The sequence below is a fragment of the Sander vitreus genome, chromosome 10, assembly GCF_031162955.1.
Source record: "Sander vitreus isolate 19-12246 chromosome 10, sanVit1, whole genome shotgun sequence".
Classification (NCBI taxonomy): Eukaryota; Metazoa; Chordata; class Actinopteri; order Perciformes; family Percidae; genus Sander; species Sander vitreus.
Window position 1 is genome coordinate 25,645,336 of NC_135864.1, and position 27,890 is coordinate 25,673,225.

The window sequence follows — 27,890 nt, forward strand, 5'->3', positions numbered from 1 at the left end:
TGAGAAGTGAAAATCCCTCATTCAAACAATTAGAGAAGTGCCAGCAATTTATAATCGTTGCATAACAAAGTACAATTTGGTCTCCAATTATCCATTACAAGATGATATTTGATAGTTTTAGGGATAGTAGAAATAGTTCCTTATGAGATACAGTCTAAATAGGCGTTATAGAGCAGTTTTAAGTTATCACTCCCATAGAGAGATAGACATTTCACGGTTATCCCATCTATTCCAGGTGATTTCCCCTTAGACATCTAGCTCCACTTAGCTCCATCTTAGCTCATCCTCCATACATTGCATACAAGTCAATGGAGAGCGGAGAGTTTTTATCCCCTCCGGTGGGGGCGGGACTTAATGCGCTCTGTTTTCCATAACAACCGTGCACGCTTCCTCCTGATTGGCTACTCCTACTCCTACATCCTGTGTTTTCAGGCTTTGCTAGCTAGCAGATGCTATTTTGAACCATACCTCCTTCGTGAGCAGCACTGGATTAACAAGTGCATCTCAGAAAAGGAGTAAGTCACTAATAACATACTTGGCTTTTCGGCGGGCGTTTCAGTGAACGAATTTGATAAGTATAAATAGTAGACACGGATAAAAAAAAAAAAGCCGTTAGTTGCTACTAAACGGGCTAAAGTTAAATCTGCGGCTGCTAAGTTACTATTGAGAACAGTTATGTGGGAAAACTCACGTTAACTGTCTAAATGTGAAGCTTCCAGTTCTCATTCATAATAAAGACAAGTGAGTTGTCAAAACAGTTCTAAAGTTGAGTCGTCAAGATGCACCGGGGATGGACGCTTGGACGCCATTGCTAATGCTGAGTAAGATAATGTCTTGATAATGTTAAAATCAGCTCTAGAATGTACGTCTCTTCATATCACCTGTTTTATCTCAGTCCAAACGGTTCCGGTCCGTTTAGGAACATCCGACGTTTCCGACGTTACTTAAAGAAGTTTAGGATTTACGTCTTTTGGTGTTATGAATGTTGTGTGACACATCATCCCAGATGAAATCAGTGCCACTGGTTAAAGAGAAATATATTAGCCTTTCTCCCAACTCCTGAGAGGTTCAGTAATGGAAGAGGTATTCAGATCCTTTACTAAATGTAGCCGTAGCATTGCAACAATGTACAAATAGCCTACAGCATAACAAATATTAGGCCTACCTTAATAAAGGTAAATAAATAGCCTACCATCAGAAAAATACCTTAAAGTAAATGGCCTCTGTGAGTGTTACTTTTTATGTTGTATTTCACTGTGTATTTTACACATGCATTAATGTGAGCATCTGGCTGTTGCTCGCGGTGAAGTTTATCTTAACAGTATACAGTTAGGTAGGTTAATCTATAATAATGCATCATATTTTATAATTTCAATATGTTTTGAATATTAAATCTGGATCTGTAAAGTAACTACTATACTGTAGCTGCCAGATAAATGCATTATAGTAAAGTAAAAAAAAAAAAAACTATATTTCTCTCTAAAAATACAGTACCATAGAATGGCAATACTCAAGTAATGTACAAGTACCTCACATTTTTTCCTTAAATACATCTCTGGAAATTAGGTGGGAATTAGCCAAACTAACAGGGAACACTGTGGATCATCATACTGCATAACTATTACGTACATATTACACGTACATACAATTTAAAAAAAATATATATAAAAACTAATCTTTTAGACAGAATGTCCAGCTGTGACATGTTGCCATTGGAAACAAGACAACCCTATCACAGACAACACCTCACCCTTGAAAGCATGCTTTCAGCAGCATGGAGCACTAAAAATCAGACCCAAATGGCGTCCACAGATTCTGTCTGGCCTGGTTAATGTCTGTGCTGTCTGTTCACAGCATGGACCACAACAACCCAGAGATACTCGAAGAACCTGGTGGAGAGACAGCAGGTGTGACACACACACACACACACACACACACACACACACACACACACACACACACACACAGAGTTAAATCCTCCACCACAGAGAGCAGACTTCAGGCTCATCGTCTCCATTCTGTCAGGTTGGTCAAATACAGCCCTTTTGGGTGGGGCGGGGGGGGTTACTTAGAATTCCTCATGGAGGAGACAGAAACTACGCACTATTTCTAATCTTTACTTAATGCATTCCATTACCTTCATGGTTCTTGAGCAACTGTGGAAAGTCACGCAGGAACCAGTCTCACCCTCTGTTAGAATGTTCCTGATCCCCACGTTGTGTTTGTGCAGTGGAAAATGGCTGTACGTTTTGAGCAGACATTTATGGCAAGAATACACACAAGAGAAAGAGGCAGTGGTGGCCTAAAGGTTAGAGACGCGAGCTTGTGACCGGGGGGACGTTGGCTCAATCCCCAGACTGACAGGTTGGGGAAAGTGAAAGAGTAGCGCTTGTCCCTCCCACATTACCACCACTGAGGTGCCCTTGAGCAAAGTCCTTAACCTCCAACCGCTCCAGTGGAGCTGCTCAGTGGCCAGCAGATCAGACTGTGTTTGTACTGGGCAGCTTCCAAGTGTGAACATAGCCTAACGTGGATTTTCTTGGATGTTCTGCTTTCACTCTGTTTTGCTGGAAACGGATATGATGTAGTCGCCATCAGCGGAAAATATTAAGGTGAATCATTGGTAAAACAATACAATTATTTATATATATATATCTCAATTCCAGGGAAAAGAATCGATTTTAAAAATAGTCGCAAAAAAATCACGATACATTTCCCCCAAACCGTACTTTTCACATTTTCATTCAGTAGTGGTACTGTCATGTTGATGCTTTCTCTGTTTGGTTTCAGATGTTGTCTGATGATTGTGGGTGTTGTTTGTCTCTCTCTTTCAGAACGGGAGAATTCTAAGTCATTCTGTCCAGAAAAGGAGCAGGTTAGATCTTTTTTTTTTTTGTCCCAAAAAAACGTACTGATTTATATTTTAATGTGTATTACGTATTTATGTAAAAAGGGGTTGCTTGTATTGAGGAAACCCACAGAGAATTAAAGCTGCAAGCAGCGTTGGACGGGCCCTCGCTCCTCCGTGCGCGTCGGGGTTACTGGCGGACGCCGCCCCACGTGACCCTGCATTTGTGCAACGGTCGGACACAGCGCACACGGTGGAGTGTGCGGCGTTGGAAATGGTGTATTGCATATGTTTTACAAAGTAGAGAGGTCCCCAATAAAGAGGGAACTCTCTACTGAGTTCAATGATACCTCACACAATAGTCTACATCAAACAGGTCGGTATAAAAAAGGGGCGTGGCTTTCTATATCTGTATGTTGCTATATGTGTATATCTGCATATTTCTGTGTTGTACTGGCTGTGAAAACAAATCACCCTCTGGGACAATAAATCCTAATCTAATATTTAAGATCACGGTCAATAATATTTGTTGGGAATTTTCTCTTTGTGTCTTTCAGACGAGATGCGGTTCCTGCATGCTGGCCGAGGATCTGACCCCTAATGGTACTGTGTATACGTGTGACAGCAGCAGATAAGCTGGGAGAACTGTGTCCGCAAACATGAGCTGTGTTTGAAACTGTTCCCTATCACAGAAATAGTTCCCTGTGTAGTATGTTCCCCATTATGTAGTGGTGTTCAAAATCTCAGCGGGTATTTTCATGCACTATATAGTCCAGCTAATCTGAGCATACATACAATACTGTATATATATAACCCCTTGTTTATGAGTTGTCTTGTGAGTTGCATTCACACTGCCCGCTACGGCCGTCAGACGGCACGACAAAAACGCAGGTCTTTCCATTCATTTTGAATTTAGTTTCAGCTTCAGTTTATTCACACGTCATCTAGGCCTGCACGATAAATCTGTATAAAATCAAGATCTCGATTCACCCCTGTTCGCGATTTAATTTTTAAATGACTTAGATATATATATATTTTTTCTCCTTCAATTCATTTATTGAAAGCATTTGTCATGACATGTTTTAGTTATGTAAAGATATGTTCAAGAAGTTCAGATAGAGCTCTTATCAGGGCCATATATGTCACTATTTTTGGTAGCCTACTGTACTGTACCAATGGCCATTGGTATGTGCTTTATTTTCTTTATTCATTGAAGCCTCTGTTTACAGGCTTGTGGTGATGCGCAATGTGCTACAGGTGCCAAAAAAATACAAACTGCAAAAGTTGAGACTGACTCAACTTTTGGAGAAATCATGTAACCGGAGATCAGACTTGTCGGTGTGTTTTGAGGCGGTGTGCAGAGTCCCGTACAGGAAGCAGGAAACATCACTGCCTCTATTGCTGCCACGAGGACGTTTTAAAACACCAAGCACTGAACTGCCCCGGAGTTTGTGTAACAGCTGAATGTTTGCCAAACAACAAAGCACAGTCGATCAGTCTCGCTCGTCTCTTTTCTTTCTCCGTGAAATGAAGCTGCCTTCAAGCGCGGTCGGAAACGTCGAGATCTATAAACAATCTGACGGAAAACAATAACTGTGAAACCTGAAGTCTGCTTGTGCTACATCTGGGGGGGTTAAAGAACACAACAGGTCACACAAATGGGCCGTTTCAGTGACATTCCCACCGCTGCACTACCCTGTGGAAAATCGCCGGATTGCTTTTTTTTTTGGTCTGAATGCAGCCCTTAGTCTCTCCAGTGTGCTGAAAATCTCCTCCCACCCCCATTTTCCGCCCCTGCAGGTTCCTGGTCACAGAGTTCCATCTCCCGTTCCCTGCAGCGAGCCGAGACGTTACTCAGAAGCACCTTTAATCCCAGTCTGAAGTGGCTGTTCCATGGCCGCAGTGAAGATGAGGAAGAGGAACATTTTGTAGCCGCTGCCAACCTGGTGTCCCGGTCCTCTGCACGTCTCCTGCGTCTGCAACAAGCTCTTCTGACTGTGACCCCCCAGTGGCAGCTGGTCGGCGGGGCACAGACGGGATCTCACCGGGTGAGTTCCAGGGATTGCAGAGAAACTGGATATATGTTGATGTGTGTGATGATTAGCCTTCAGTACTCACTTTACAAGGATTACCTTTGTAGCGGCAATTTGCATTTTAAGTGTCATAGAATGCCTGCACTCTACTTTGGGCTATCAGAAACCATCAGTATTTATATCCAATTTCTTTTTAAATGGAAGGTTTATTTGGCTACTGAGGATATACACACTATTAATCAAAGCCCCCTCCAGACACGTTTTCAAATATGTAAAAAATACTGTGTGGGCGCCCGGATAGCTCAGTTGGTAGAGCGGGCGCCCATATATAGAGGTTTACTCCTCGACGCTTTGCTGCATGTCATTCCCCCCTCTCTCTTACCTTTCATTTCGCTTGATGGTGTTTTTTGCCCCCAACTGCTCCTTCCAGGCAGCGCTGCGACCGCTGCCTTCAAGGCACCTAACCTTAACCCTAACCATAACCTTAACCCTAACCATAACCAGTGCCTAATCCTAGACTAAACTTTCATTTCTTCAGCTGTCCTGTCAATAAAGGCCTAAAAATACGCAAAAAAATACTCTGTGATTAGGGAGACCAGAGGTCCTGAAAAATTCATATATATGTACGTGTGTGTGTGTGTGTGTGTGTGTGTGTGTGTGTGTGTGTGTGTGCGCGCGTGTGTATATACACAGATGCGATAAGTTGCGGATGAATAGAAATGCCATATTGCACAGTAGGGGGTGACAGAGTAATAAATATGCAAAGTGACGAATATTGTCAATTTATTAATATTGAGGAGGTGACGCATCGTGATGCATCGTGATATCGAATTGATTTGAATCGTTGACAGGATAATGGTGATTTGAATCGTGAGACCAGTGAAGATTCACACCCCTAGTCCCTCCTCTCTCTCTCTTCCTCCCCCATCAGGTGTGTGTCAAAGGCCTCCCAGCAGAGGGCGGTGTTCTCCTCCTGCCCTCCTCCCCCTCCCTGCAGGGCCACTATACAGCCCTGCGGAGGCTCCTGGAGCAGCGATGCCTGCTGCTCTTCGTACACGAGTACACCAGAAGGGCTCGCCTAACAGCAGCATACATATCCAGAGTGAGCCACCTGCTGGAGGGTCAGCTGAAGAAACCCCACCGGACACCTAACCAGGTTAGGCAGGACATTCTCAAACTGTTAAACTTTTCTATAAGCAGACTTTGTGATATGAACATTTAATCAACGTATTCAAAGACAGGGTTGAGATATGAACGGAGCGGCCCAATCCCAAAGTCCGGACTCGCAGACTGACAGACTTTGGTGCGCGTTCTCGCGAAATTCGTAAGGGCTTAGGGTTGTCCCAGTGTCGAAGTTTGAGGACCCACTTACCGAGCCCCTTCCGTGAGTCTGCATCGATGCAGACTTCACCAAAGGGAATTGCCCACAGTGCAAAGCGTTGTGATGTTTACCGCGGAGACCATAGGGAAATCCGGAAATTACAAAGGTAAACATCAGCACGAGGCACGACCACGGAACACAGACCAACCTGTCGTCCAGCTTGTCAAACAAGAGTTTGAAAAAATGTGGAATCAGGCAGCCGTCTCCTGTGCCTTGGCCCTAGTTGAAAGCAACGCGCTTAAAATGAAAATGTCAGCAACATCTTTGTTATTAAACGTCACCAAGGTAACATGTGATCTCGTGAAGTACTGTCCCAATCCCATTTATTCCTATCTGAGCCCATGTGGCCTCACACACTCACTCACTCACCTGAGATCAATTAAGTCTGTGAGTCTTTTAGTCCTTAGTCCTCAGGGCTTACTTTGGGATTGGGCCAGTGACACATTCAGGACACACGGAGGTGGGGTCAAGGAGACTATTACCTCAGTTTAGAGTAGCTGCAGAACATATGTTTCGATGATATTATAGGATCAATTACACAGTGCTGGTATCATGAATTACTGAATGATTTGATATATTACAGTGACGTTACAAATTGCAGTCCATATAGGGATAATGGACTACAGATGGGAATTAGTCCTTGGGCTAAAATCTGGCACTTTTATGTGCACTGCTGTACATGTTCATCAAATGCACATTGTCCTGAAATAATAAATGAATAAATACATAAATAAATATAGGGATACTGTTGGACTGCTTGTGTTTCAACAGCATTTCACATTTGAGACCTTTTTGGCTTCTTTGACATCAAGGAAGAAGCCAAGGCACTCATCTTTTACGGAAAATATATATAAAATGCCTTTAATGCATGTGGCACATTCTAAATAAATTCTAAATTTAAACTTAAAAAAACAAACAATTTAAAGCACCAGGTGTGAGCACATCAACAGGTGCAATTATTAAAAAAATAAATGACATTCGAATGGTATTATAGAGGAAGACTGAGAGCTCTAGTCTATAGAGTCTATACCAATAGCTTTCAGCATACATGGGTTGCTGTTATGTTTTTCTTAAAAATGTCTAGCCATCGGACGAAAGAAATATTTGTATTTCACAAAGTGAGTTACTGAAAAAAGAATAATTTAGGTATCAGTACTGAATCTCGCATACTGTATCAGCACTTGCGTGGAAACATTTCAAACGATACCTCTGGGGCTTATTCACAAACACAAACGTTCTCCTCCTCCTTTCCAGACCCCGTCCAGCTGGTCTTCAATCGGGGTTGGTCTTGGCTCACTGAGTCAGGAGCTCCGGGTCCATCTCAACCACTGGTCCTGTCTGTTTTCTAAAGTCCAGTCGGACCACTATCTGAGACCTGCTCTGGTCCAGCAGACCAGGCTGCTGGCGGAAATCAAACAGACTCTGGACTTACTCGGTCTGCAGGCACTGGTTTTAATGGAACATTATGTTGGTGTCATTCTGTCTGCTATAACCCAGACTGAATTAGACTCTGTACCAAGAGAAGTCTTGGAGGATATTTTAACGGGTACAGCCCTGTATAACCAGGCAGTGGGAGAGCAGAGAGCGCAGCACAGCACCGCCCAGCTGAGGACTGCGGTATTACAGCAGACACATTGTTCCACACTGGATTCTAGTCTTCCGAAAAGCTTCGCAGCAGGGCATCACCCCGCTGCCTTCTCAGTCAAAGAGTTGATGATGGTTTTAGCAGTGCATGAAGCAAACACGGCAGCCGAGCAGCTGCTCTGCTGGGCCTCTGAGCAGAGCTACCACACGTGTCAGGTCCACACCAACCACGAGTCCTGTGCGTCTTCTGAAAACTGTGTTAGTCAGGGGGCCCGGCTCAGCTGTGGAGCCTCTGCACCGAGATCTGAGTGGACCTGGGAGCAGCTGCAGCATACCTACCTTATTTCTTCTCCTCTCTTCTCTAATTATCACCATCCCCCCTCACAGTCATCATCTTGCCACACCTGCCATAAAACTGCCCCTGTTTACGTCCCTGACCTTCATTTGGACAGTACTATTTTTGAAAACCATTATCCTGTATTAGCCAAGCCCACATTTGCGCAACACAGACCAGATGGCTCTATCAAAGACCAAACCAGCCAGTGCCAAACAAACATATGCCAGACTGGTCTAGCCCAGAAAAATGAGGAAGCGTTGGCCCAACCAAATCTAGAAAGACAGACCAGTTTAGGGAACTGTAAACTACTGCAGACCGTTTCACCTCCCTCAACCACCTTCCACCATCTCTTAGCCCTGCCTCTGTCAGGGGGTTGCCAGCAGGACCATTCCTCAGTAGAGCTGCTTTTTCAGGTGCTGGTTTCCTCCAATGACCTGCTGGCTCCGCTTGTTTCACATACATCTACACCAGAGGCACCGACTGAACAAATCCTCCCAAATACAGGAACAGATGTGTTATCACCAAATGGAAAGAATGACTTGATTATTTTAAATGGTCCGATCATGAATGCAGCAGGTTCAGGGGAATGCAATAGTCTGAGTGCAGAAGTCAACAAGGACCAAAAGGTGGAAGGACCTCAGCAGGAATGGGATGAACTGGAAATAACAACCAGGAAAGACGCTACTGTCAGGTAATAAGATTAAGCAGCCACTGACCGTCGTGGATCCACTATTGTTAAGCAATTTGTTCAAAGCATACTGAGGCCTTGGATGCCTTCGGTACGGTGGCCGACAGGGGCAAATGCACATGCAAATAGACAAAACACAAGCAAATTAAGAAAACATCTTCATTCATTTGACCACACATGCGCAGCGTTTAGCAAACGCGCTGCAAATACACACAACGCAACCAAATACACAAACGCGCTGCAAATAAAGAAACGCACACAATCCCCGAAAACAAATGCAACAAGCATCCAGATTGCACAATGGGGACGCCCAGATAGCTCAGTTGGTAGAGCGGGTGCCCATATATAGAGGTTTACTCCTCGACGCCCTCGGGCCTGGGTTCGATTCCGACCTGCAGCCCTTTGCTGCATGTCATTCCCCCCCTCCTCTCTCTCCCCTTTCATGTCTTCAGCTGTCCTGTCAAATAAAGGCCTAAAATGCCCAAATTAATGAAGATGTTTTCTTAATTTGATGTGTTTTGTCTATTTGCGTGCGTTTCATTAAGTTGCAGTGCGTTTGCCCCTGTCGGCCGCTGTACTTCGGATCATCTGAAACCCTTTTTCCTGACAGAATTAGACACATTTGACTGGGTCTAAAGGCTGGGTATCGTTAAATGTTCTATACCGGTACCGATATGAATACCGTGACTTTGATACCGGTTCCTAAGCGATACTTTTTTCAATACCAATTTTATAAAACAAAAAGAAATTACAGTCGTGAAAAAATTAGGACACCCATGCTAAAGTTGACTAAACTTTTGGAAATTGATCTTAATGCCTTAATTAAAAAAATGGACACCATTGTTGTTTGTGAATGAATAATGTATCATAAATAAATAAATGTTCTTCCTTAAAATACAGGGGGCATAAGTAAGTACACCCCTATGTTAAATTCCCATAGAGGCAGGCAGATTTTTATTTTTAAAGGCCAGTTATTTCATGGATCCAGGATACTACGCATCCTGATAAAGTTCCCTTGGCTTTTGGAATTAAAATAGCCCCACATCATCACATACCCTTCACCATACCTAGAGATTGTAGCTGGATAAATGGTTAAACTTAATTTGCTCTTACCAGTGTATTGCTGTGTTTACAAAACATCCCAGTTAGAGAGTAAATGCCGGTAACATATTCTTTGTAAATTTTTACAATCATTCTCCGAAAGAACCAAGCAGGCCTGCCTTGTTGCACCATCCAAATTTTCTTCAAAACTAGCTCGAAGTGTATTGTTGTTTCCTGTAGTTAAGGGATTTTGAGAACGGCAACACACAGAGAGGAGAAGGTGAGTTGCAAAGCCAAACTTCAGGCTTTATCCTAAAAAAAAATGTACTTCTGTTGATCCAGACTAACGTCACTGTGACATCATAATGTTCAAATGTGCAAACGTTCATTCAACACAATTATTCAGGAGCAGAATGGGAGATTGTGACCAAATTTGACTTTTGGTCCAATATTGACTTGGAGACAGTTATCAAGGGTGCCCACCTTGAAACTGTGGTGATTGTTGAGATCTTATGTGCTGCCCGGTTTGATGATGTGTGTGTGATGCATCTATGTTTCACCAAAAAACACACGTAAAGGACAAATCCGGCGCAAAGTTAACCTAGGGGTTAATAACACGTGTATCTCTGGGATTTGTTTTCATGCTAATCGAATGTGACCAGTTTTAGCGCAAACCACTAATTAGCTTATAACGCTAGTCGTCGGGGCACGCGAAAGTAAAAAGAAATCGCTATTTCTATACCACTGACAAGATTCAAAATAGCACCACACTTCCACGGTAGCATAATGACGGTCCCTTCATGTAAACCGAAGCATTGAGAACTTTGTAAGTGTACAGACAGTTTATTAAAAATAAGATATAGTCCCAAGATAAAGTTTATAAAGACAATACCGTTCACGTATACAGGCAGGCGCCATCTTGGGAAAACAGTCACGACCAGTCGAATGACGAACGGCGTGCAACCAGTAACCAGTAACGTAGCTCAAGCACGGCGTTCGTCGTTCGACTGGTCATGACAAAACTATCTTTTTTAATAAACTGTCTGTACACTTACAAAGTTCTCAATGCTTCGGTTTACATGAAGGGACCGTCATTATGCTACCATGGAACTGTGGTGCTATTTTGAATCTTGTCAGTGGTATAGAAATAGCGATTTCTTTTTACTTTCGCGTGCCCCGACGACTAGCGTACTAAGCTAATTAGCAGTTTGCGCTAAAACTGGTCACATTCGATTAGCATGAAAACAAATACCAAAGAACGGTCGACTTGGTACACGTGTTATTAACCCCTTGGTGCATTTTGTGCGGGATTGGTCCTTTTAATACCATATATTAAAGGGGCTGTAAACGACATTCGGAACATTAATAGTGGTTGCAGCCAGGAAAATATGTTCTAGAGTTTTGTTGATCTTTAGGTGACCACACTCCCAGTTGCCCAGTCCCTGTGTGACAACTGAGTGTTTGTGTCCCTCAGCTCCGGTTTTGGAAGCCCAGAGATGGAGGAGACTGGGGGAGCAGAGGGGACAACGGCGGAGCCAGATTGTCTCCGTTGGCCTCACTCGGTACAGTGGTTGGACCTCGGTCAGTCGCTGGTGTTTGCCGAGCTGTTTGGACAGTACCGCACGTTGCTGTGGACTCTGTGCAGCAAAGCCCTGTGGCTGCAGCTGCATGTGCCACAAGCAGGAAGCACTGCAGGAAGCATCAACCTCCAAGACAAACACAGGGGGTTCCAAATCCTGCACAGGATCAGTCAAGCTTTAAAGGACGGTAAGAAGATAATGTGCAGTCAAATGAAACCGTGTGAAAGTGTGCTTTAACACAGTCACCTATGACTGCAACTAGGATTGGGTATCGAGAACCGGTTCCAACTTGGAATCGTTTCGAAAGTGACAATTCCATTGATAACTTCCTTTACACCATGTACAGCATTCTGTGTTTCAGTAATTGACTTTTATGTGTTTTTAAATTCCATTCTGATATTCATTGATATTAAAGGTTTGTCTGTCCTGTTGTCCTCGGGTCAAATTTGACCCATTTTTAAAACGTTTATATATTCGAAATTTGGGTTTCTTTCAACCAAATTGTCCAAAAAAATAACGTGGATGGTTCCGTACAACGCTCCCTTCACAAGTAATGTAAATGATCCGTTCACTATTTTCATTGAATTTGGGTGTTTTATTCAATTTCATAGCATTTGAAAAAGAAAGTGACGAAAAAAAAGTCCAAAAGTGCAGAAAAAATCAACAGACATAAAAAGACAAAAATGTCAGAGAAAGCTTGAAATACGTGAAAAAAAGAAGAAAAAAAAGGCCAAACAAAAGCACAGAAAAAACCGACAAAGTGACAAAGAACATCGGGAAAAAGGACAAAAACGTGGAAATAAAAGTAACAAAAACAACACTGGGGAAAGTGAAAAAAAAATTGTTATTGGTTTAATTTTAAATTTTGACCCCAAAAAAAAAAAAAATTGGCATGGTCGACGGGAAGACAACACAAGGGTTAATCGACTGTGGTTTGGATTGTACGTCTTATTTGTATGTCGCTTTTGGACAAAAGCGTCTGCCAAACGATACATGTAAATGTAATATTTAAAGCTATTTCTTTGGGTAAAATATAAATAGTTATTCTACATGATGTAACAAACCATTTCATTTAACTTCAGACCCTTGCACACTAGTGCAAAACTGTAGTGCTGCTAAGGGAATGGGTCATTTCATTTGTTTGTGATGATAGCGATGTTAAAAACGACGTCGTTACCATTCTGCATGTCGTCACCCGCATGTCGGGAATTGACAGAATTTGTATTTATTTCCTGTGATTGCAAGATCGTGTGCAAAGTTGTTGGACGGACTGCATGTGGCGTCTACATTGGATCTGTTTCAAATCTTCCGTCTTAAAATTAGATGTTTTTTTTTCACAGAGAGGAAGGAATGATTTCCCCCCCTCAGAAATCCAGTTTTACTGTACTGCGTACTAGGGCTGTGCGATATGAGGAAAATACGCGATAACGTTGTTGAATATCGCGATAACGATATTACTTGCCATAAATAAACAGATATTAAAAGTGTAGTCAGTTCTGGATTTCAGTATTGTGCTTAAATACAACAAACTGCTTGTTGAATTTAAAACAAACCAAAAGAAATCCTATCGAACATTCGTTATTGAACAAATTAAACATTAAATTGTATACACTGAAAAAAGAGACCCTTTCATTTCAAAGCGCAGTATTCTCCTGATATTTTCTTTGTCTTGTCTTTTGCGATATGTTGCAGCATTTCGCGATGTGTTTATTGCGCCAGTTGATATTTTGCAATGACGATAAAAAAAAACGATATATTGTACAGCCCTACTGTGTACATGACACCTCTGGGTTTTGTGCTGTTTGTTGTAGATCTGGTTGCCAAGGAGTGCAGAACCATGCTGGAGGACTTCAGTCTCTATCTGTTAGTCATTACAGCACATGCTCAGTGGGACTACGGTTAGCACACACACACACACACACACACACACAGAGAACGCTCTTCTTGCGAATGTTTTTCACTTAAAGGTGCGGTAGGTAAGCCATATAAGGGCGCTGACACACCAACCCGATTATCGGCCGTCGGACAGTCTGGCGAGGTCAGTGACTCGAGTCTGTTCGGTGTGTTCCGTGCCGCCGTCCGTCGGAGGAGCTGTCGGCCTTCATTTTGGCCCGACCCGACATGCTCAGTCGGAGACGGGGCAGTCGGGACTCGCCCGGAAATGGCGAGCGGATGAGCCTCTCAAAATCTGACGAAAATCTTTTAAACTGACCTTTGTCGATCTGAAATGAAGACAGATTCAGCAACTGCGCGGCCTATTTCTCGCTTAAAATGTTTTCAGAAACACGTTTCGGTGAACTATTTTAGTACAATATGAGATCGTATTCTGAACAAGCCGCCATGACAGTCTGGCTGTGAATTTCCGGAGAAAAAAGACCCACGTGACGCGTTCGTCCAATCAGCTGCCGGTTTTTATTTTCTGGGAAACAATACAGAGAAGCGCCGCCTGCTGCTATGGAGACGTATTATGTTTCGAGACGCGCAGAGCGTACGCTCAAGTCGGCGTCGCCACAGTGTGTTTTGAGGCATTTTTTTGGACCTCGGGGACCCGACTGATCAGTCGGACTGCCTTTTCTGCCGACGGTCGGCCGTCTGGTTTGGTGTGTAACAGCTCTATAACTAACTTTCTGTCACATTTGCTGAAACTGACCCTATGTTCCAGTAGAACTACATGAAGCAGGGCATTTAAAAAAAAAAAAAATCCGGCTCCTCTGATACCACCTACCTGGTAGTGCGATTTGCAAAAATCCACCGCTCGCTGTTCAGATGCACCAATCAGGGCCAGGGGGAGGTGTGTCAACTGTGTGTCAATCACTGCTCATGCACATACATGAATTCTCCCTTGTGGGGGGAGGAGCTTAGGAGAACGTTTTGGGCTTTAGCAGAAAAGGGGGGGGAGGGACTGAGGAGTTGTCAAATATTTTGGCTAAGTCCTGGATCTTCACTATCCTACCTACAGCACCTTTAAGATTTCATACAGGGCGCCTGGGTAGCTCAGTTGGTAGAGTACGTGCATGTCATTCCCCCTCTCTCCCCTTTCATGTCTTCAGCTGTCCTGTCAAAATAAAGGCCTAAAATGCCCAAAAAATAATCTTAATCTTAAATAAATCTTATAAAAAAGATTTCATATAAACCCTATACAAACCTTGGGGGTCATTTTTTTTTCCCCCAACCTGGACCATATGTAGTGTCCTAAGTGACTTTTGAAATCACCATTGCCAAACTCACCAGACTCCATTTAAATAATATTTCCAGCATATTTCCACATGTAAAAGCCTGATTTACGTGTTTATTTCAACCAAACCAGAGTGGCGAACAACAGTGATGGATAAACAAACCTTTTTTTTTTTTGTGGGGCTTTTCTGCCTTTAATTGAGAGGACAGCTAGGTGAGAGAGAGGGGGAAGACATGCAGGAAATCGTCACAGGTCGCATTCGAACCCTGGACCTCTGCGTATATGTGCGCCTGCTCTACCCTCTGACCCCAACCTGGCCACACACACTAAAGCACTAAATTGACTGAATTTCTCTGTTGCATTCATTTGTCACGTTGTCTCTACGTTGTCACACAATGTCCGTCTTTCTTCAGTGGTGTGCAGAAGTTTAGGTTCAGCTCTGAAAGATAAGTGTCTCACAGATGGGAATCAGGGCAGCCACTCTGTGACCATGGGGCACTTCCTGCTGCTGTCCCCTCCTCTCCTGTCGTCTCTGTGCTGCCCTCGCTCAAACAGCAGAGCCTCAGGTAAAAAAAAAGGCATATACACACTGTTTCCTCCGCAGTAATTTCCTCACACCAACAGCGTACCTTTGTGCAATATTACCTGATTTACCTGATTACCTGATACCTGATTGAGCTCGGAGGCATAGGATTCAAATGGATTCGACAATTTGGAACCGATTCTGTTGCACGACTAAAACAACTTTTGAACGTACACGTTCCAGCAAAACAAGTTCCTTCCCAAGGCTACTTTTGCAGCGGTACCGTTGCTACGCTAGGCGCTTAGCGCCGCCCAAGAGGATTGTGATTGGTTTAAAGAAATGCCAATAAACCAGAGCACGTTTTTCTCCCATCCAGGAATGCTTAGTGGACTAGCCAGACCCTCCTCCGCAGTGCCGTGGAGGAAGGTCTGGCGATGCGAGACTAATCCCCCAGCACCCGATGCCAGTTCCAGCACATGTCTGGAACTTTGGTTTTCTCAGGGAGACTGACTAGTCTCAAGTTCGAGTTCTCTGTCATCTTGGTCTTGGATTTTATTGTGTAATATCTCTATTGTTCCTTCCAGTTGTTAATCAGAGGGCAGTTATATCTTCCTCTGCCTGCGAGAGTCTCTCCTCCGCTTCCCCGATTCTCCTCGAGTGTGACCGTAAAACTCTTTTAATGCTAAATTAAAAAATAATTGCCTCCGACTTATCAATTGATTGACAAAATCTTCTTCCACTGAACAGACTGCAGTGAGTATATCGCTGTTTGTAGGTGTTGATGACAGCCTCTCTCTCTCTCTCTCTCTCTCTCTCTCTCTCTCTCTCTCTCTCTCTCTCTCTCTCTCTCTTCCCCCTCCCCCCCCAGATTCTATTAGCCTCTTCCCCTCCCGGCTCACTCTCCAGAGACAGACTGTTAGCTTGGCGTTAGCCACGGTGCAACTGTCTACAGTGTGGGTCATGTCCAAGGCTTACCAGTTCCTTTCCTCATGGAGCCTCAACAAGTTCCTGCTCATCACGCAGGGAGACCTCAAAGTAGGTTCCTCATTATATTAAACACAAGACTTTTATATGTTCAGTCATTGGAGGATCAAATAATTCCGTTACAGAAAACGCACGGTTGTCCTGATGTAGGCATGAATAGACGTGTGCAGTACAGTGAAGTTGGTAAACTACAGCAGCAGACAAAAAATACAAATACACGAAACAACACAAATTATCAAGACTTAATACAAACAAAATATCCTTTCACCGTCTGATCCCTTCTTATAGGATATATTTGGAACATGTAACAAATGTCACAGTGTCACAAGCCAATATAAACATCTCTCTCCCACATGAAAAATACTAAGTTAGTCAGAATTCCCCTCATTTGCCAGCATGTCACCCACATCATGTGTTTCAACAAAGTCCAGTTTAGGCCTTTTAGCACTGAAATCAAATCTGCATCAGTGTGATCAGGTGTGTTTGTGACGTGTTCTGTCTGTGTCTCTGCAGGTGCTGATAGAGTCATTAGAGATGATGGAGCATCAGACTAAGGCCCTTGGTGATGAATTCAGATATGAACCAACATTCCACTCTTCATAACCACAACCAGCTTCTGCTGAGGCAGCAACTCAACGCATTTGGCAGAGCTGTGTCCGAGCTACAGGTGACCCGCCGGGGTTTAGTCTTACCACATCAGAAAGCGGACTCCTCCTCCATTTTTCTTCCAAATCGGTGGAAGCCATGCTGTTGTGAGAATGGTATCCCAATGTTTAAGATCGAGTGGTTTTAGAGAACAAGAACAGCAACACATCAGCTGGGTTTGACGGTTTACATAAAAACATTATCTTTTTTGATAATTTTTAAGGTCAGGATTGAACATGTACTGTACATTCAGCAGCATTCATATCATTTATGATTCATGATGGAAAAATATATACGACTAGGAAGAGTAGTTCATGTTCAAGCTTCCTGGAATTGTTATTCCAAGTAAGTAAGTATGCACAGTTTATTTATATAGCACTTTTCACAGATAAAAAATAAAATACAATAGTTTGTGTTGACTATTTTACAATAGTCAACACTTTGCGTTACGTTACACATGTCCGTTATAACAGCGGGACAGTCGAGTGTCTGTTAAACTGATATAGTCAGTGGAACCGGTTGAAGTTAAGATCACTTTGTCGGTAGCCTGCCGGTTACAAACGGGCTCGGTAGTGAACGACGCACTAGACGGATTCTGTGTTTTTGTGTTTTTAGCCGAGCTAGACCAGAGAATATTCGGTTAAACCAGATCAGTTGATGCCGTTTTGCCCTCATTGTTCTCTGGGAAGATTGGCGGAAGTGATGTAATGCCCCAGTGTGTCTTATGTGGCAGCAACCGTTAATATGGTAACTTCAAATTGCTGATTTGGCATGCAATAACAATGCACTGTAACGGTCATCAAAACTCCTGGCAACTGCTCCTAGTGTTCTTCACTACAGTTTTGGAAGAAGGAAGTAACAGGAATCACAGGAGAACCAGGTTTAGTGCTGTGTGGTGGATGGGAAGGTGGTCCATGGGATTCCCACAATAACCCAATGAATGTTTAAAGACACTTTCAATTTGAGAAGGAAATTAGGTATGGTGGGAAAAGAATTGCATAACAGCAAACCGAGAATGTTGATGTAATGTGATCCTGATGCCACTGCTCTCTCCACCAGACCTTCTCTTCGCTGGTGCTGAAGACCTTCTCCAGCGACTGCAAGAGGATGTCAGGGGAGATCTTTGAACAGACCATGCCTTCTGCTGTACACTGGAGACACAGTCTCAGCACAGGTATTGAAACCTGACTGCTAATAACGGTCCGGCTTTGTAATTAACTCCTACAACAGATACTTGCTGATCCCTCGCAGAGGATGAAACATATCCATACGGTAAGCTCTGCTTGTAACTAAAGAATGAAGACGCTCATCAGAGGAACACCAGTCCATGTTGGATGGTTTTGTATATAGCGAGTAAGTAAGTAGCACTTTAGTTATATAGCACTATTAAAAACATGCAGTTACCAAAGTGCTTCAGACACACATGCACAATACATATGAAGAAATGAATAAGAATAAACATGAGTTACAAAATACAAAATACATTTGAAATACAGCGTATAGGTGCAGCCCTTTACACGAAGGCTAATGTATAAAGGTGGGTTTTGTAAAAGTCCAGAGATTCAGCAGACCTAACAGACAGAGGGAGAAGATTCCAGAGGGTTGGAGCTAAAATGGCAAAGGCTCAATCACCTTTGGTCTTGTAGTTTGAGCAAGGGATGGACAAATACAAATTCCTCTATACAAGAAAAACCTTGGTTGTAGAAGACGTAGAGCAGCTTGACTGAGGCACGAGTAGAGGGATGATATGCTGTACAGTAGATGAATTATCAAGGGTCATTGATGGAGAAAAGGATGATGGAAAGTGGAAAACCCCCAACAGACATAACATCTAAATGTTAAGGGAACACATTATTTGGGCCATTTAATGTTATTTTGGAAATGGCCCTTCCTCAACTTCACAGACAGCATTTTGATAAAGCCACTGGGAACTCAAACATATTGATAATTGTCTATTTCTCTGTGTATTTCAGGTTTTCCGGGCAGTCCCAGTGAGTATGCATCTGTGGCAGCTCAGACTGTGATTGGTCAGGTTTTAGAGGGGGTGGCACCATTGTCTGATGATGCCCGTGTCCAAGCTCTGAGTATAACCATGACAGCTTTCATGGAGGCATGGATGGAACACATCCTGAAACAGAAGATCAAATTTAGGTATGCTTTTCGTCATAGCACATAACCGCACCTTTCTGGTTTGACTCCGGCAATAAAGTTAAAAAACAAAGCATTGTTTTAGTAGCTACAAAAAAGATAGTTTTTGCCTATAAAATACTATTTTGTCAACCTGCATTACATATTAAATGTATGTTTTGTGCAGTGGCGGAATGTAACTAAGCACATTTACTTAAGTACTGTTCTTAAAGGGTGACTGCTGTTTTTTTCAACCCGTGTTGTGTTTTTGTGTCTAAATGACTGATGGAAACAACAGTCTTTGACATTGGTCCAGTATTAAGCAAGATCGCTGCAGTCGGCAGCGGCGAAACAAGCTACACTGTAAGTTAACAGGGCAATTGTCCAGCTTGTATTTACGTTCACAAAAGTGCTCGTTTTGCCACTGACAGGCTCAGATTAATATTCTAAGTGTCTATAAACATTATGGAAAGGATTTCTAAGGAGGTCGACCTTTCTGTTAAACTGTAAGATCCTTTTTTTTAAACGTAAACAATTCCGCGTAATCGTGTACGCTAAACCCACCAGACTCCATGTAAATAAACAGTAATTTTAGCATCGTAAAACTCAGTTCATTCAAAGTCGACAGAAACAAAATTAAAATATGAAAAGCCGTTTTGGGTCATCCTTTCACCTTTCCAACCATCACAACTCCAGTTTTGGTTGAAATAAATGCATAGTTTACCGATTTACATGTGAAAATATGTTGGCTCTATGCACGCTAAAAGTATTGTTTTTTTTAAAAAAGAGTCTGGTGGGTTTAGTGCTAGCAACTTCAAAAGTGTTTTCTGGTTAAACAGAAAGGTCTCAAAGAGGTTTGAAAGGTCTATCTCTGAAGGGATCCTTTCCATAATGTTGTCAGACACTTAGAATATTAATCTGAGCCTGTCAGTGGCAAAACGATCACTTTTATGAAGGTAAATACAAGCTGGACAATTGCCCTACTAACTTACAGTGTAGCTTGTTTCGCCGCTGCCGACTGCAGCGATCTTGCTTAATACTGGAACAATGTCAAAGACTGTTGTTCCCATCAGTCACTTAGACACAAAAACATAGGAAAATAGGTTGAAAAAAACGGTAGTCACCCTTTAAGTCCAACTGTTGAGGTACTTTTACTTGAGTCTTTTCTTTTCATGCCACTTTCTACTTCTACTCCGCTACATACATCAGAGAGAAATATTGTACTTTTTACTTCACTACATTCATCTGACAGCTTTAGTTACTTTACAAATTAAGAATTTTGCACACAAAACACATGTAGTTTATAAAATCTGATGTTTTATTATAAACTGAACTAGCTAACAATATATAGTCCTACAAGTCTAGCTGAAATGATTAGACCATAAAACACACAACTGTTTGGATTTTTTCCAGTTTCTTAAAGGTGCAATATGTAATACTGACAGCTAGTGTTTAAAATAGTTACTGCAATACAAATTCAAAATCTTGGAGAGAGTCGTCTCCCCGCCCCCTCCCCAGACTCAAAGTTCACGTTGGTTGCCAGGCTGAGACCACAGCATCCACAACAATGTTGCTAGACGCTTGTCTCACATAGCCAGACATTACTTCACAGCACAGCAGAGTAGCTTCCGTTAGATGCTGACTATATTGACAGTCTGTACCAAACTGACAGGCACACTTTTTCGGCTTTTAGAATTACGGTAGGAACCGCTAAAAACCCCACAACCTCGCTGTCCTCTCCACCCAACGGACAGACACACTTCCTCGGCTTAGAATTATGATAGGAACCGCTAAAACTAACACTACCTTGCCGTCCTTTTCCACCCGACTGAAATACACACTTCGTTGGCTTAGAATTACGCCAACAATCGCTAAACACACTGCAAATTCACGGTCATATCTTTCCGATTTACAGCCTCTCTCTCTTGGCTTAAAATAACTCACCGTTGTCGGCTACGGCCACTGAACAGGCTACACGTTGTAAACAGCCATGGCTCACTTGCCTGGTCCTCCGGTAACGTTAGCTAGCAGTTAGCAGGGTTAGCATAGCAGTGTTAGCCAGGACCAGTCGGGATCACTTTACTGGCTGTGTCTTAATTGTTTTTGCGAGTAACCAACTCAGGTACTATATACTATATATATATATATATATATATATATATATATATATATATATATATATATATATATATATATATAGGTAGCTACATAATTCAATGCGAGTACACGAATGTTGAAATGACATAAAATGCCCGTCCCTTGTAGCTGTGATAAATTAGCCTGAAGCTAATGCTTACCTGTTCAGGAGGAAATTAGCCAACTCGGCGTCCTTTTGGGCTCTAAGCTGTCTCCATCTTTCAAATACATCTCCAATATTTACCCGGGGTTTGTTAGGTCTCTGGTCACGCAACTGTTAGAAACATGCCGTTTTTTTAAGTCGGGTAGTATCTATCTCCGTTGATCCTTTTTGTTTGTTTGCTGCTTTCATAGCTGTACTAACGTTACAACTGTAGTGTGCTGGGTTTACGTTTTTCCAGTTATATCTGGCAACCCGGCCTGGCTGACAAACTGGGCAGTTGATAACAACACACAGGCCAAAACACAAACAGAAATTCCGTCACGGAACGGAAATTTCAAAAAGGAGAAAATACTGGCATTAGCATTGTTGTCAGAAAAGACAGTATTTCAACTTAGCATGTTTCCTTAATATCTGATGACGCATTGGGGTCTTTTTTGGATTTATTACAGTAAATATATTACATATTGGACCTTTAAATGGGAGGAATTTTTTGCATGGACTACTTTTACTTTTGATACTTCAAGTATTATGTTACATTTTACTGATGATACATACCTTTACTTAAGTAACATTTTCAATGCAGGGTTTTTACTTGTTAACAGAGTATTAGTTTAGTAGTAGTTACTAGTATTTTTTTCAGTGTGGTGTTAGTACTTTAACTTAAATAAAGGACCTGAATACTTCTTTCACCAATGGTTTTGTGGGTGTGTGCATGAAACAACAGCAGTCCCTCTCTCCTTCAGTGCGTCTAACTGGGTCAGCAGGCTGCTGATATATTGTTCAGTGCAGCGGTGGACAAAGTTTTCAGATCCTTTACTTAAGTTAAAGTACACCACACTGTAAAAATACTCTTTTACAAGTAAAAGTCCTGCAGTGACAATGTACGTAAAGTATTAAAACTACTAAATGCATAAAACCCCTCACATTTTAGAAACTGGAAATGATCCAAACAGTTGTGTCAATCAACTAAGTGTTTAATCTGCCAATTCATAAAAACATCAGATTTTATAAACTACATGTGTTTTGTGTGCAAAATTCTTAATTTGTAAAGTAACTAGTAACTAAAGCTGTCAGATGAATGTAGTGAAGTAAAAAGTACAATATGTCTCTCTGAAATGTAGCGGAGTAGAAGTATAAAGTGGCATGAAAAGAAAAGACTCAAGTAAAGTACAAGTACCTCAACATCTGTACTCAAGTGCAGCACTTGGGTAAATGTACTTAGTTACATTCGGCCACTGGTTCAGTGAGACCTCTGATCCCTGATGTTTCGTTGTTCCCCTCTCAGTGTGCAGGGAGCTCTCCAGCTGAAGCACGACTTTGATTCTATCAGAGAGCTGATCCAGTCAGACACATCCGGTCTGTCAGCTGAACTCCACCAACGACTGCTCAGCCTCCGGTATCTCAGTCTGTGTTATATCCTGTCCTTTAACCAACCATTCATGACAATTCCCTCGGTTTAATGCACTTTTTCTTTTAGTTTACGTGCAAAAATATTCATGTAAGACAGTGGTTCACGTTTATGTTGTGTTTAAACCCCCTACCGCTAGATGGCTATGCTGAGACGCACCACTAGTGTCCTCGCCAACAGTGCATAGCAGTGCCTGACTTTTTTACTAGAAGCTAACAATGTAGCTATGGCTGAACTTTGGCCTGTTTTTAGTCATATAAAAATTAGCTCACTAAGAACATGTGAACCACAATCCCAAACTGGCAGTTTGATTTTCTGTGTGCTGAATTGTTTACCTAAAGTAAACTTCTTTGACTTTTATGCACATCATGTCTTTTTTTTAAATATTAGTTTTTCTAAAACTATACTTTCAAAAAATCCCAATATATCGCCTTACGCACAGTATCGAAATATATTGCAATAGATTGAATCGTGACCCATGTATCGTATTGCCAGATTCTTGCCAATACACAGCCCTACTCGACACCAGACCAGATATTAATTAAATAAATGCTGTTCTGTATCTAAAATCGTGCAATAACTGTCAATGTGTTTCCTTGTAAGAAAAGTTCAAATCTATCAGGCATACATTTATGTTAAAGTTTTCACAGCTTTGCCTTGTACCATACAGTATTAAAATATTAATTATATTCAAAATATTAAAGCAAACATTGATTTATACCTGACTGCCAGCTCTTTTGCATTGGCGGTTCTAAGTGGGGGTGGCCAGTCCCCCCTTAAAATTAAGCCTTAACCCCTCCCCCCCTCTGTGGCAACATTTTCATACATTTTGAACCCCAGCTTTATCCCCAAAGTGGGGATATTATTCATATGCAGTGATAAAGTGTAGGTCAACACTGAATGAGTATTCTTGTGTTTATTGTTCTATGTGTATTGTTAGTCTTTTGTGGTATGTAACACTTGTGCTTAATATATTTGGTACCCCTAAAATCACGTGGCCCCAGCTGGGCCCCTCCAATTTGAAATGGTCTGGAACCGCCACTCCTCTTTTGGCTCCCTGTCCAAATATTTTTTTAAAAAGCACCAGAAATATTATTTTAATCAGTTTTATCTTTGAAAGAGCTTAGACATACTCACATTATCCAATATAGATTTCTTAGAAATTGTAGTCTAAGAGCCATGTTCCTAATATTTAAACGCCACGGTGAAGAGAACCTACACCCGTGCTGATCCTTCTCCAGACCTTGGTCAGCAGGTCGGGTAATCCTTCTCTCTGTCTGCAGGGTGTTTCAGCAAGTGGACTCAGCAGTGGAGTGTCTGCTCCAGCAGCCGCCGGCCAAACCGTACCTGCAGCCCAGAGCCTGGGAGGCCTTCACACGCTGCTGTGAGTATTCATTCATTCATTCAACCTTTTTGTTGTTGTTGTTGGCATTTTAGGCCTTTATTTGACAGGACAGCTTAGACGTGAAAGGGGAGAGAGAGGGGGAGTGACATACAGCACAGGGTCGCAGGTCAGAATTGAACCTGCGACCGCTGCGGCGAGAACCGAGCCTCTGTACATGGGGGGCACGCTCTACCAGGTGAGCTACCCAGGCGCCCCTCAACCTTTTATTTAAACCCGAGAGATCATCGAGGGGCGGCCCTCATTTACAATGACATCGAGTAATTACAAAGACAACAACAAAACAATAGCACAGAAAAGAATACGCCATCATCAGAAAGGTAAAAAGACATTACAGCTTTAAAACTTTCTGAATTGAAAGTTTATAAGTAGAAGTAAAGAATAAATTAGGATAATACGGATACGGATATAAAGAGTGTTTTATGGAACCAATCCACGTTATTTATTTTGACAATTTGGTTGAAAGAAACCCACATTTCTGGGAAAGGATCCCTTCAGAGATAGACCTTTAAAACCCCTTTGAGACCTTTCTGTTTAACCAGAAACAGCTCTGAAGTCGCTAGCGCTAAACCCACCAGACTCCATTTAAAAAAGCAATACTTTTAGCGTGTATAGAGCCAACATATTTTCACATGTAAATCGGTAAACTATGTGTTTATTTCAACCAAAACTAGAGTTGTGATGGTTGGAAAAGTGGAAAGATGATCCAAAACGGCTTTTCATATTTTTTATTTTTTATCTTTTGTTTCTTTGTCTATTATTATTATTAGTGCCTGTCATTTTTTTGTCGTGTAACATACCACGATCTATGGAGAACGATATTTCGCTTCCATGTATTATGGCAATGACAATTAAACTGATTCTAAATGTCTAAATTCTAAATTCATTGGTTTGAAAAGAGAAAATCGAACCGGCGTTTGTGTGTTTAACTCTTCAGGTCCAACCAACAGCAGCAGAGACAGCATTGATGCGGCAGTGGGGAGCAGTATAACCAACCTGAGGTGTACGGAGGGGGAGGACCTGACTCAGGCTGATCCCTCGGTTGTGACCACAGACCTCCCGCCAGTGGACCCATCAACCCCTGGAGAACCCTACCTTGCTCCAAGGTACATTTGTACAACTGTGATTGCTCAGGCATACGGTTTGCAATAGGACGTATTGGACTTAATGCCTGTCCCCCCCCCCCCTTAAAGGTGCACTATGAGTTCCTGCATGACGTCACTTCTGTTGACGTTCCAAGTAAATACCAAACAAAACAGAGCAAGCTCGCCCCTCCCCCATGTTTCCCTAACTCCCACCCCCTCCCCAACCATCTTGTCGGTGATTGGCCGGGCTTTTTCACTGTGTGTTCAGGGGGCAGGCAGCTAGCGGATCAAGGAGAGATGCCTACGATTTGAGACAAAAACGAAATCGCCTTTTAAAGCACCTCATATGCCAAGCAGAAAAACAGTCTGCTTAATTCCACCGATTTTCAGTCTGAACCACCGCTTTATGACTTATTATGAATTCAATTTAAGACCTATATCACAACATCAACAAAAAAAAATACATCGATGTCAGGGTCCGAAAACAACGTTTGAAACAATTCCCCGATATCCTCATTGGAATTCTAAGACTGGTGTCTAGTCACCGTGTAGATAGTCTATATCCACGACGTTCCACTTCCGGCATTTCCGGTGCCACCGGATATTCCGCTGGATTTCACTCTTTTCGACCGGATCTCCGTCACCTTCCTCTTCCTTTGTGTTGGCGTTCTAAACTCCGGACTGCCTAGGCAGTGAGGAGATAGTGCTGGGGCCGGGGCTGGAGCAGAACTGGCTGACGGCTGTCATTTGCTGGAGACCCTTCACAGCAGTTCACTTTTTGCGTCAGACTCAATTTTTGCGAACACCCAGTTTAATTGCATTCTTGCATTAGAAGCAGTAGGCTTCAAATACGTTCTGAAGCGCTGCGGGAGCATTTCAAGGAGCATTGGAGGTACGTGCGTTACATGGACGTAGTAAAGACTTGGTTAAGATTATTTAAGGGGGTCCGGGAGCATTAGGGGGACCTTAATGTTAGTGCAGGGGGGCTTGCAAATTACGTTAAAAAATATCTTTTTTTTTAAAGTTTTTTTATTGAAATATGTCTGAAAATAAACATTAATAATCCATTTGTGAAAAAAAAAAAAAGATTTACACACTGAAGATACGCTTAACTATAGGTAAGATAGCCACTATGGTAGTCACACAGTTAAGCATACCGTTTTTTTCACCCTGGATCCTATAATGTAAGTTAACAGGGCAATTGTCCAGCTTGTATTTACCTTCATAAAAGTGCTCGTTTTGCCACCGACAGGCTCAGATTAATATTCTAAGTGTCTGACAATATAATGGAAAGGCTTTCTAAGGAGTTTGAACTTTCTGTTAAAGAGTAAGGTCCTTTTTTTAAACATAAAAACATCGGCGAATTTGCGTTCGCTGAACCCACCAGACTCCATGTAAATAAACAGTACTTTTAGCATCGTAAATACAATTCAGTCAAAGTCGAAAGAAACAAAATAAAACTATGAAAAGCCGCGTTGGGTCGTCTTTCCACTTTTCCAACCTTCACAACTCTATTTTTGGTTGAAATAAACACATAGTTTACCCATTTACAACATGTTGGCTCTATACACGCTAAAAGTATTGTTTTTTTTAAATGGAGTCTGGTGGGTTTAGCGCTAGCAACTTCAGAGCTGTTTTCTGGTTAAACAGAAAGGTCTCAAAGAGGTTTTAAAGGTCGACCTCCTTAGAAATCCTTTCCATAATGTTGTCAGACACCTAGAATATTAATCTGAGCCTGTCAGTGGCAAAATGAGCACTTTTATGAAGGTAAATACAAGCTGGACAATTGCCCTGTTAACTTACATTGTAGCTTGTTTCTCCGCTGCCGACTGCAGCGATCTCGCTTAAAACTGGACCAATGTCAAAGATTGTTGTTCCATCAGTCACTTAGACACAAAGACATAGGAAAATAGGTTGCAGGTTGAAAAAAACAGTAGCTACCCTTTAAGGATTTACTGGGCCTTCCACATTACATTACATTACATGTCAATTAGGTGAGGCTTTTATCCAAAGAGATTTCCATTGAGTGCATTCAATCATGAACGTACATGTATATGTGTTAAAACATGATGTATAAATAATAAGCATTTATTTTCATCTATTCGGTCCAGTTTAATATGCAACTCAATTGTATACAATATATGCAGCAGGGGGGTCCCTACTCTTTCAGCTAAGGTGTCCCTGGCCTAAAAAACGTTAAAGACCACTGATTTAAGACCTAGAACACAATCACAATACTGATACTCACGAATTTAAGACTTTTTTTTTTTTTTTTTTTTAAGACCCAGCGGAAACCCTGAAAAATATCTGCAGATTCCGTTTGGGTCTGCTCAGAAGGCTCTGTGTTATGAGTGAGTTTTGGAGCAAACGCAATTGTGCTGTTGTGATGATTATTATACTGTCTTTATTTTGTGCTCCCAGTCTAGCTCTGGGTGTTGCTCAACGGGAATGGTTGGACCTGAGGATCCACAGCAGCGTTCGGCGCTGGAGGCTGCCAGGACTGCCGTGTCTCTCCAAGTCTGAACCCTGAACACACAGAGCCTCCGAGATCTGACACGCACACACACACACACACACAAAATATAATATCTAGTAAAAACATCAAAAACATTGTATTCTTGTTGTTTGGATATTGTCTATTTTTGCAATTAAGAATGTGATATCTCTGGAGGTTAGTTTTTAAATCGTATAAAATGAATGTACAAATGAATCTCAAAATATTTTCTATTAAAAGAATATTTGTTTTACCT

General features: G+C 42.1%; 2 protein-coding genes across 2 annotated transcripts; both read left to right on the forward strand.

The window, feature by feature from the left end:
• Positions 1 to 418: 418 nt before the first annotated feature.
• Positions 419 to 17,968, forward strand: LOC144524636 (uncharacterized). The gene is made up of 13 exons (XM_078261027.1): positions 419 to 515; positions 1,855 to 1,907; positions 2,835 to 2,875; positions 3,406 to 3,451; positions 4,649 to 4,896; positions 5,813 to 6,037; positions 7,517 to 8,874; positions 11,387 to 11,679; positions 13,304 to 13,390; positions 15,081 to 15,233; positions 16,059 to 16,225; positions 16,688 to 16,841; positions 17,879 to 17,968. Exons 2-12 carry the CDS (start codon positions 1,856 to 1,858, stop codon positions 16,775 to 16,777), a joined length of 2,760 nt encoding a protein of 919 aa, XP_078117153.1. The 5' UTR covers positions 419 to 515; position 1,855; the 3' UTR covers positions 16,778 to 16,841; positions 17,879 to 17,968.
• On the forward strand, positions 16,848 to 27,887 carry ccdc142 (coiled-coil domain containing 142). The gene is made up of 6 exons (XM_078261030.1): positions 16,848 to 17,993; positions 18,793 to 18,970; positions 22,531 to 22,641; positions 23,937 to 24,037; positions 24,993 to 25,161; positions 27,562 to 27,887. Exons 1-6 carry the CDS (start codon positions 17,927 to 17,929, stop codon positions 27,668 to 27,670), a joined length of 735 nt encoding a protein of 244 aa, XP_078117156.1. The 5' UTR covers positions 16,848 to 17,926; the 3' UTR covers positions 27,671 to 27,887.
• The last annotated feature ends 3 nt before the right edge of the window (positions 27,888 to 27,890 follow it).

Excerpts from the sequence above, each read along its gene's own strand:
- ccdc142 (XM_078261030.1), top strand. The coding sequence starts at position 17,927 with ATGTCAGGGGAGATCTTTGAACAGACCATGCCTTCTGCTGTACACTGG. Across the intron at positions 17,994-18,792 it reads GAGACACAGTCTCAGCACAG|GTTTTCCGGGCAGTCCCAGT; the intron begins GTATTGAAACCT and ends TGTGTATTTCAG. Across the intron at positions 22,642-23,936 it reads CAACGACTGCTCAGCCTCCG|GGTGTTTCAGCAAGTGGACT; the intron begins GTATCTCAGTCT and ends CTCTGTCTGCAG.
- LOC144524636 (XM_078261027.1), top strand. The coding sequence starts at position 1,856 with ATGGACCACAACAACCCAGAGATACTCGAAGAACCTGGTGGAGAGACA. Across the intron at positions 2,876-3,405 it reads TCTGTCCAGAAAAGGAGCAG|ACGAGATGCGGTTCCTGCAT; the intron begins GTTAGATCTTTT and ends TGTGTCTTTCAG. Across the intron at positions 6,038-7,516 it reads CCCACCGGACACCTAACCAG|ACCCCGTCCAGCTGGTCTTC; the intron begins GTTAGGCAGGAC and ends CCTCCTTTCCAG.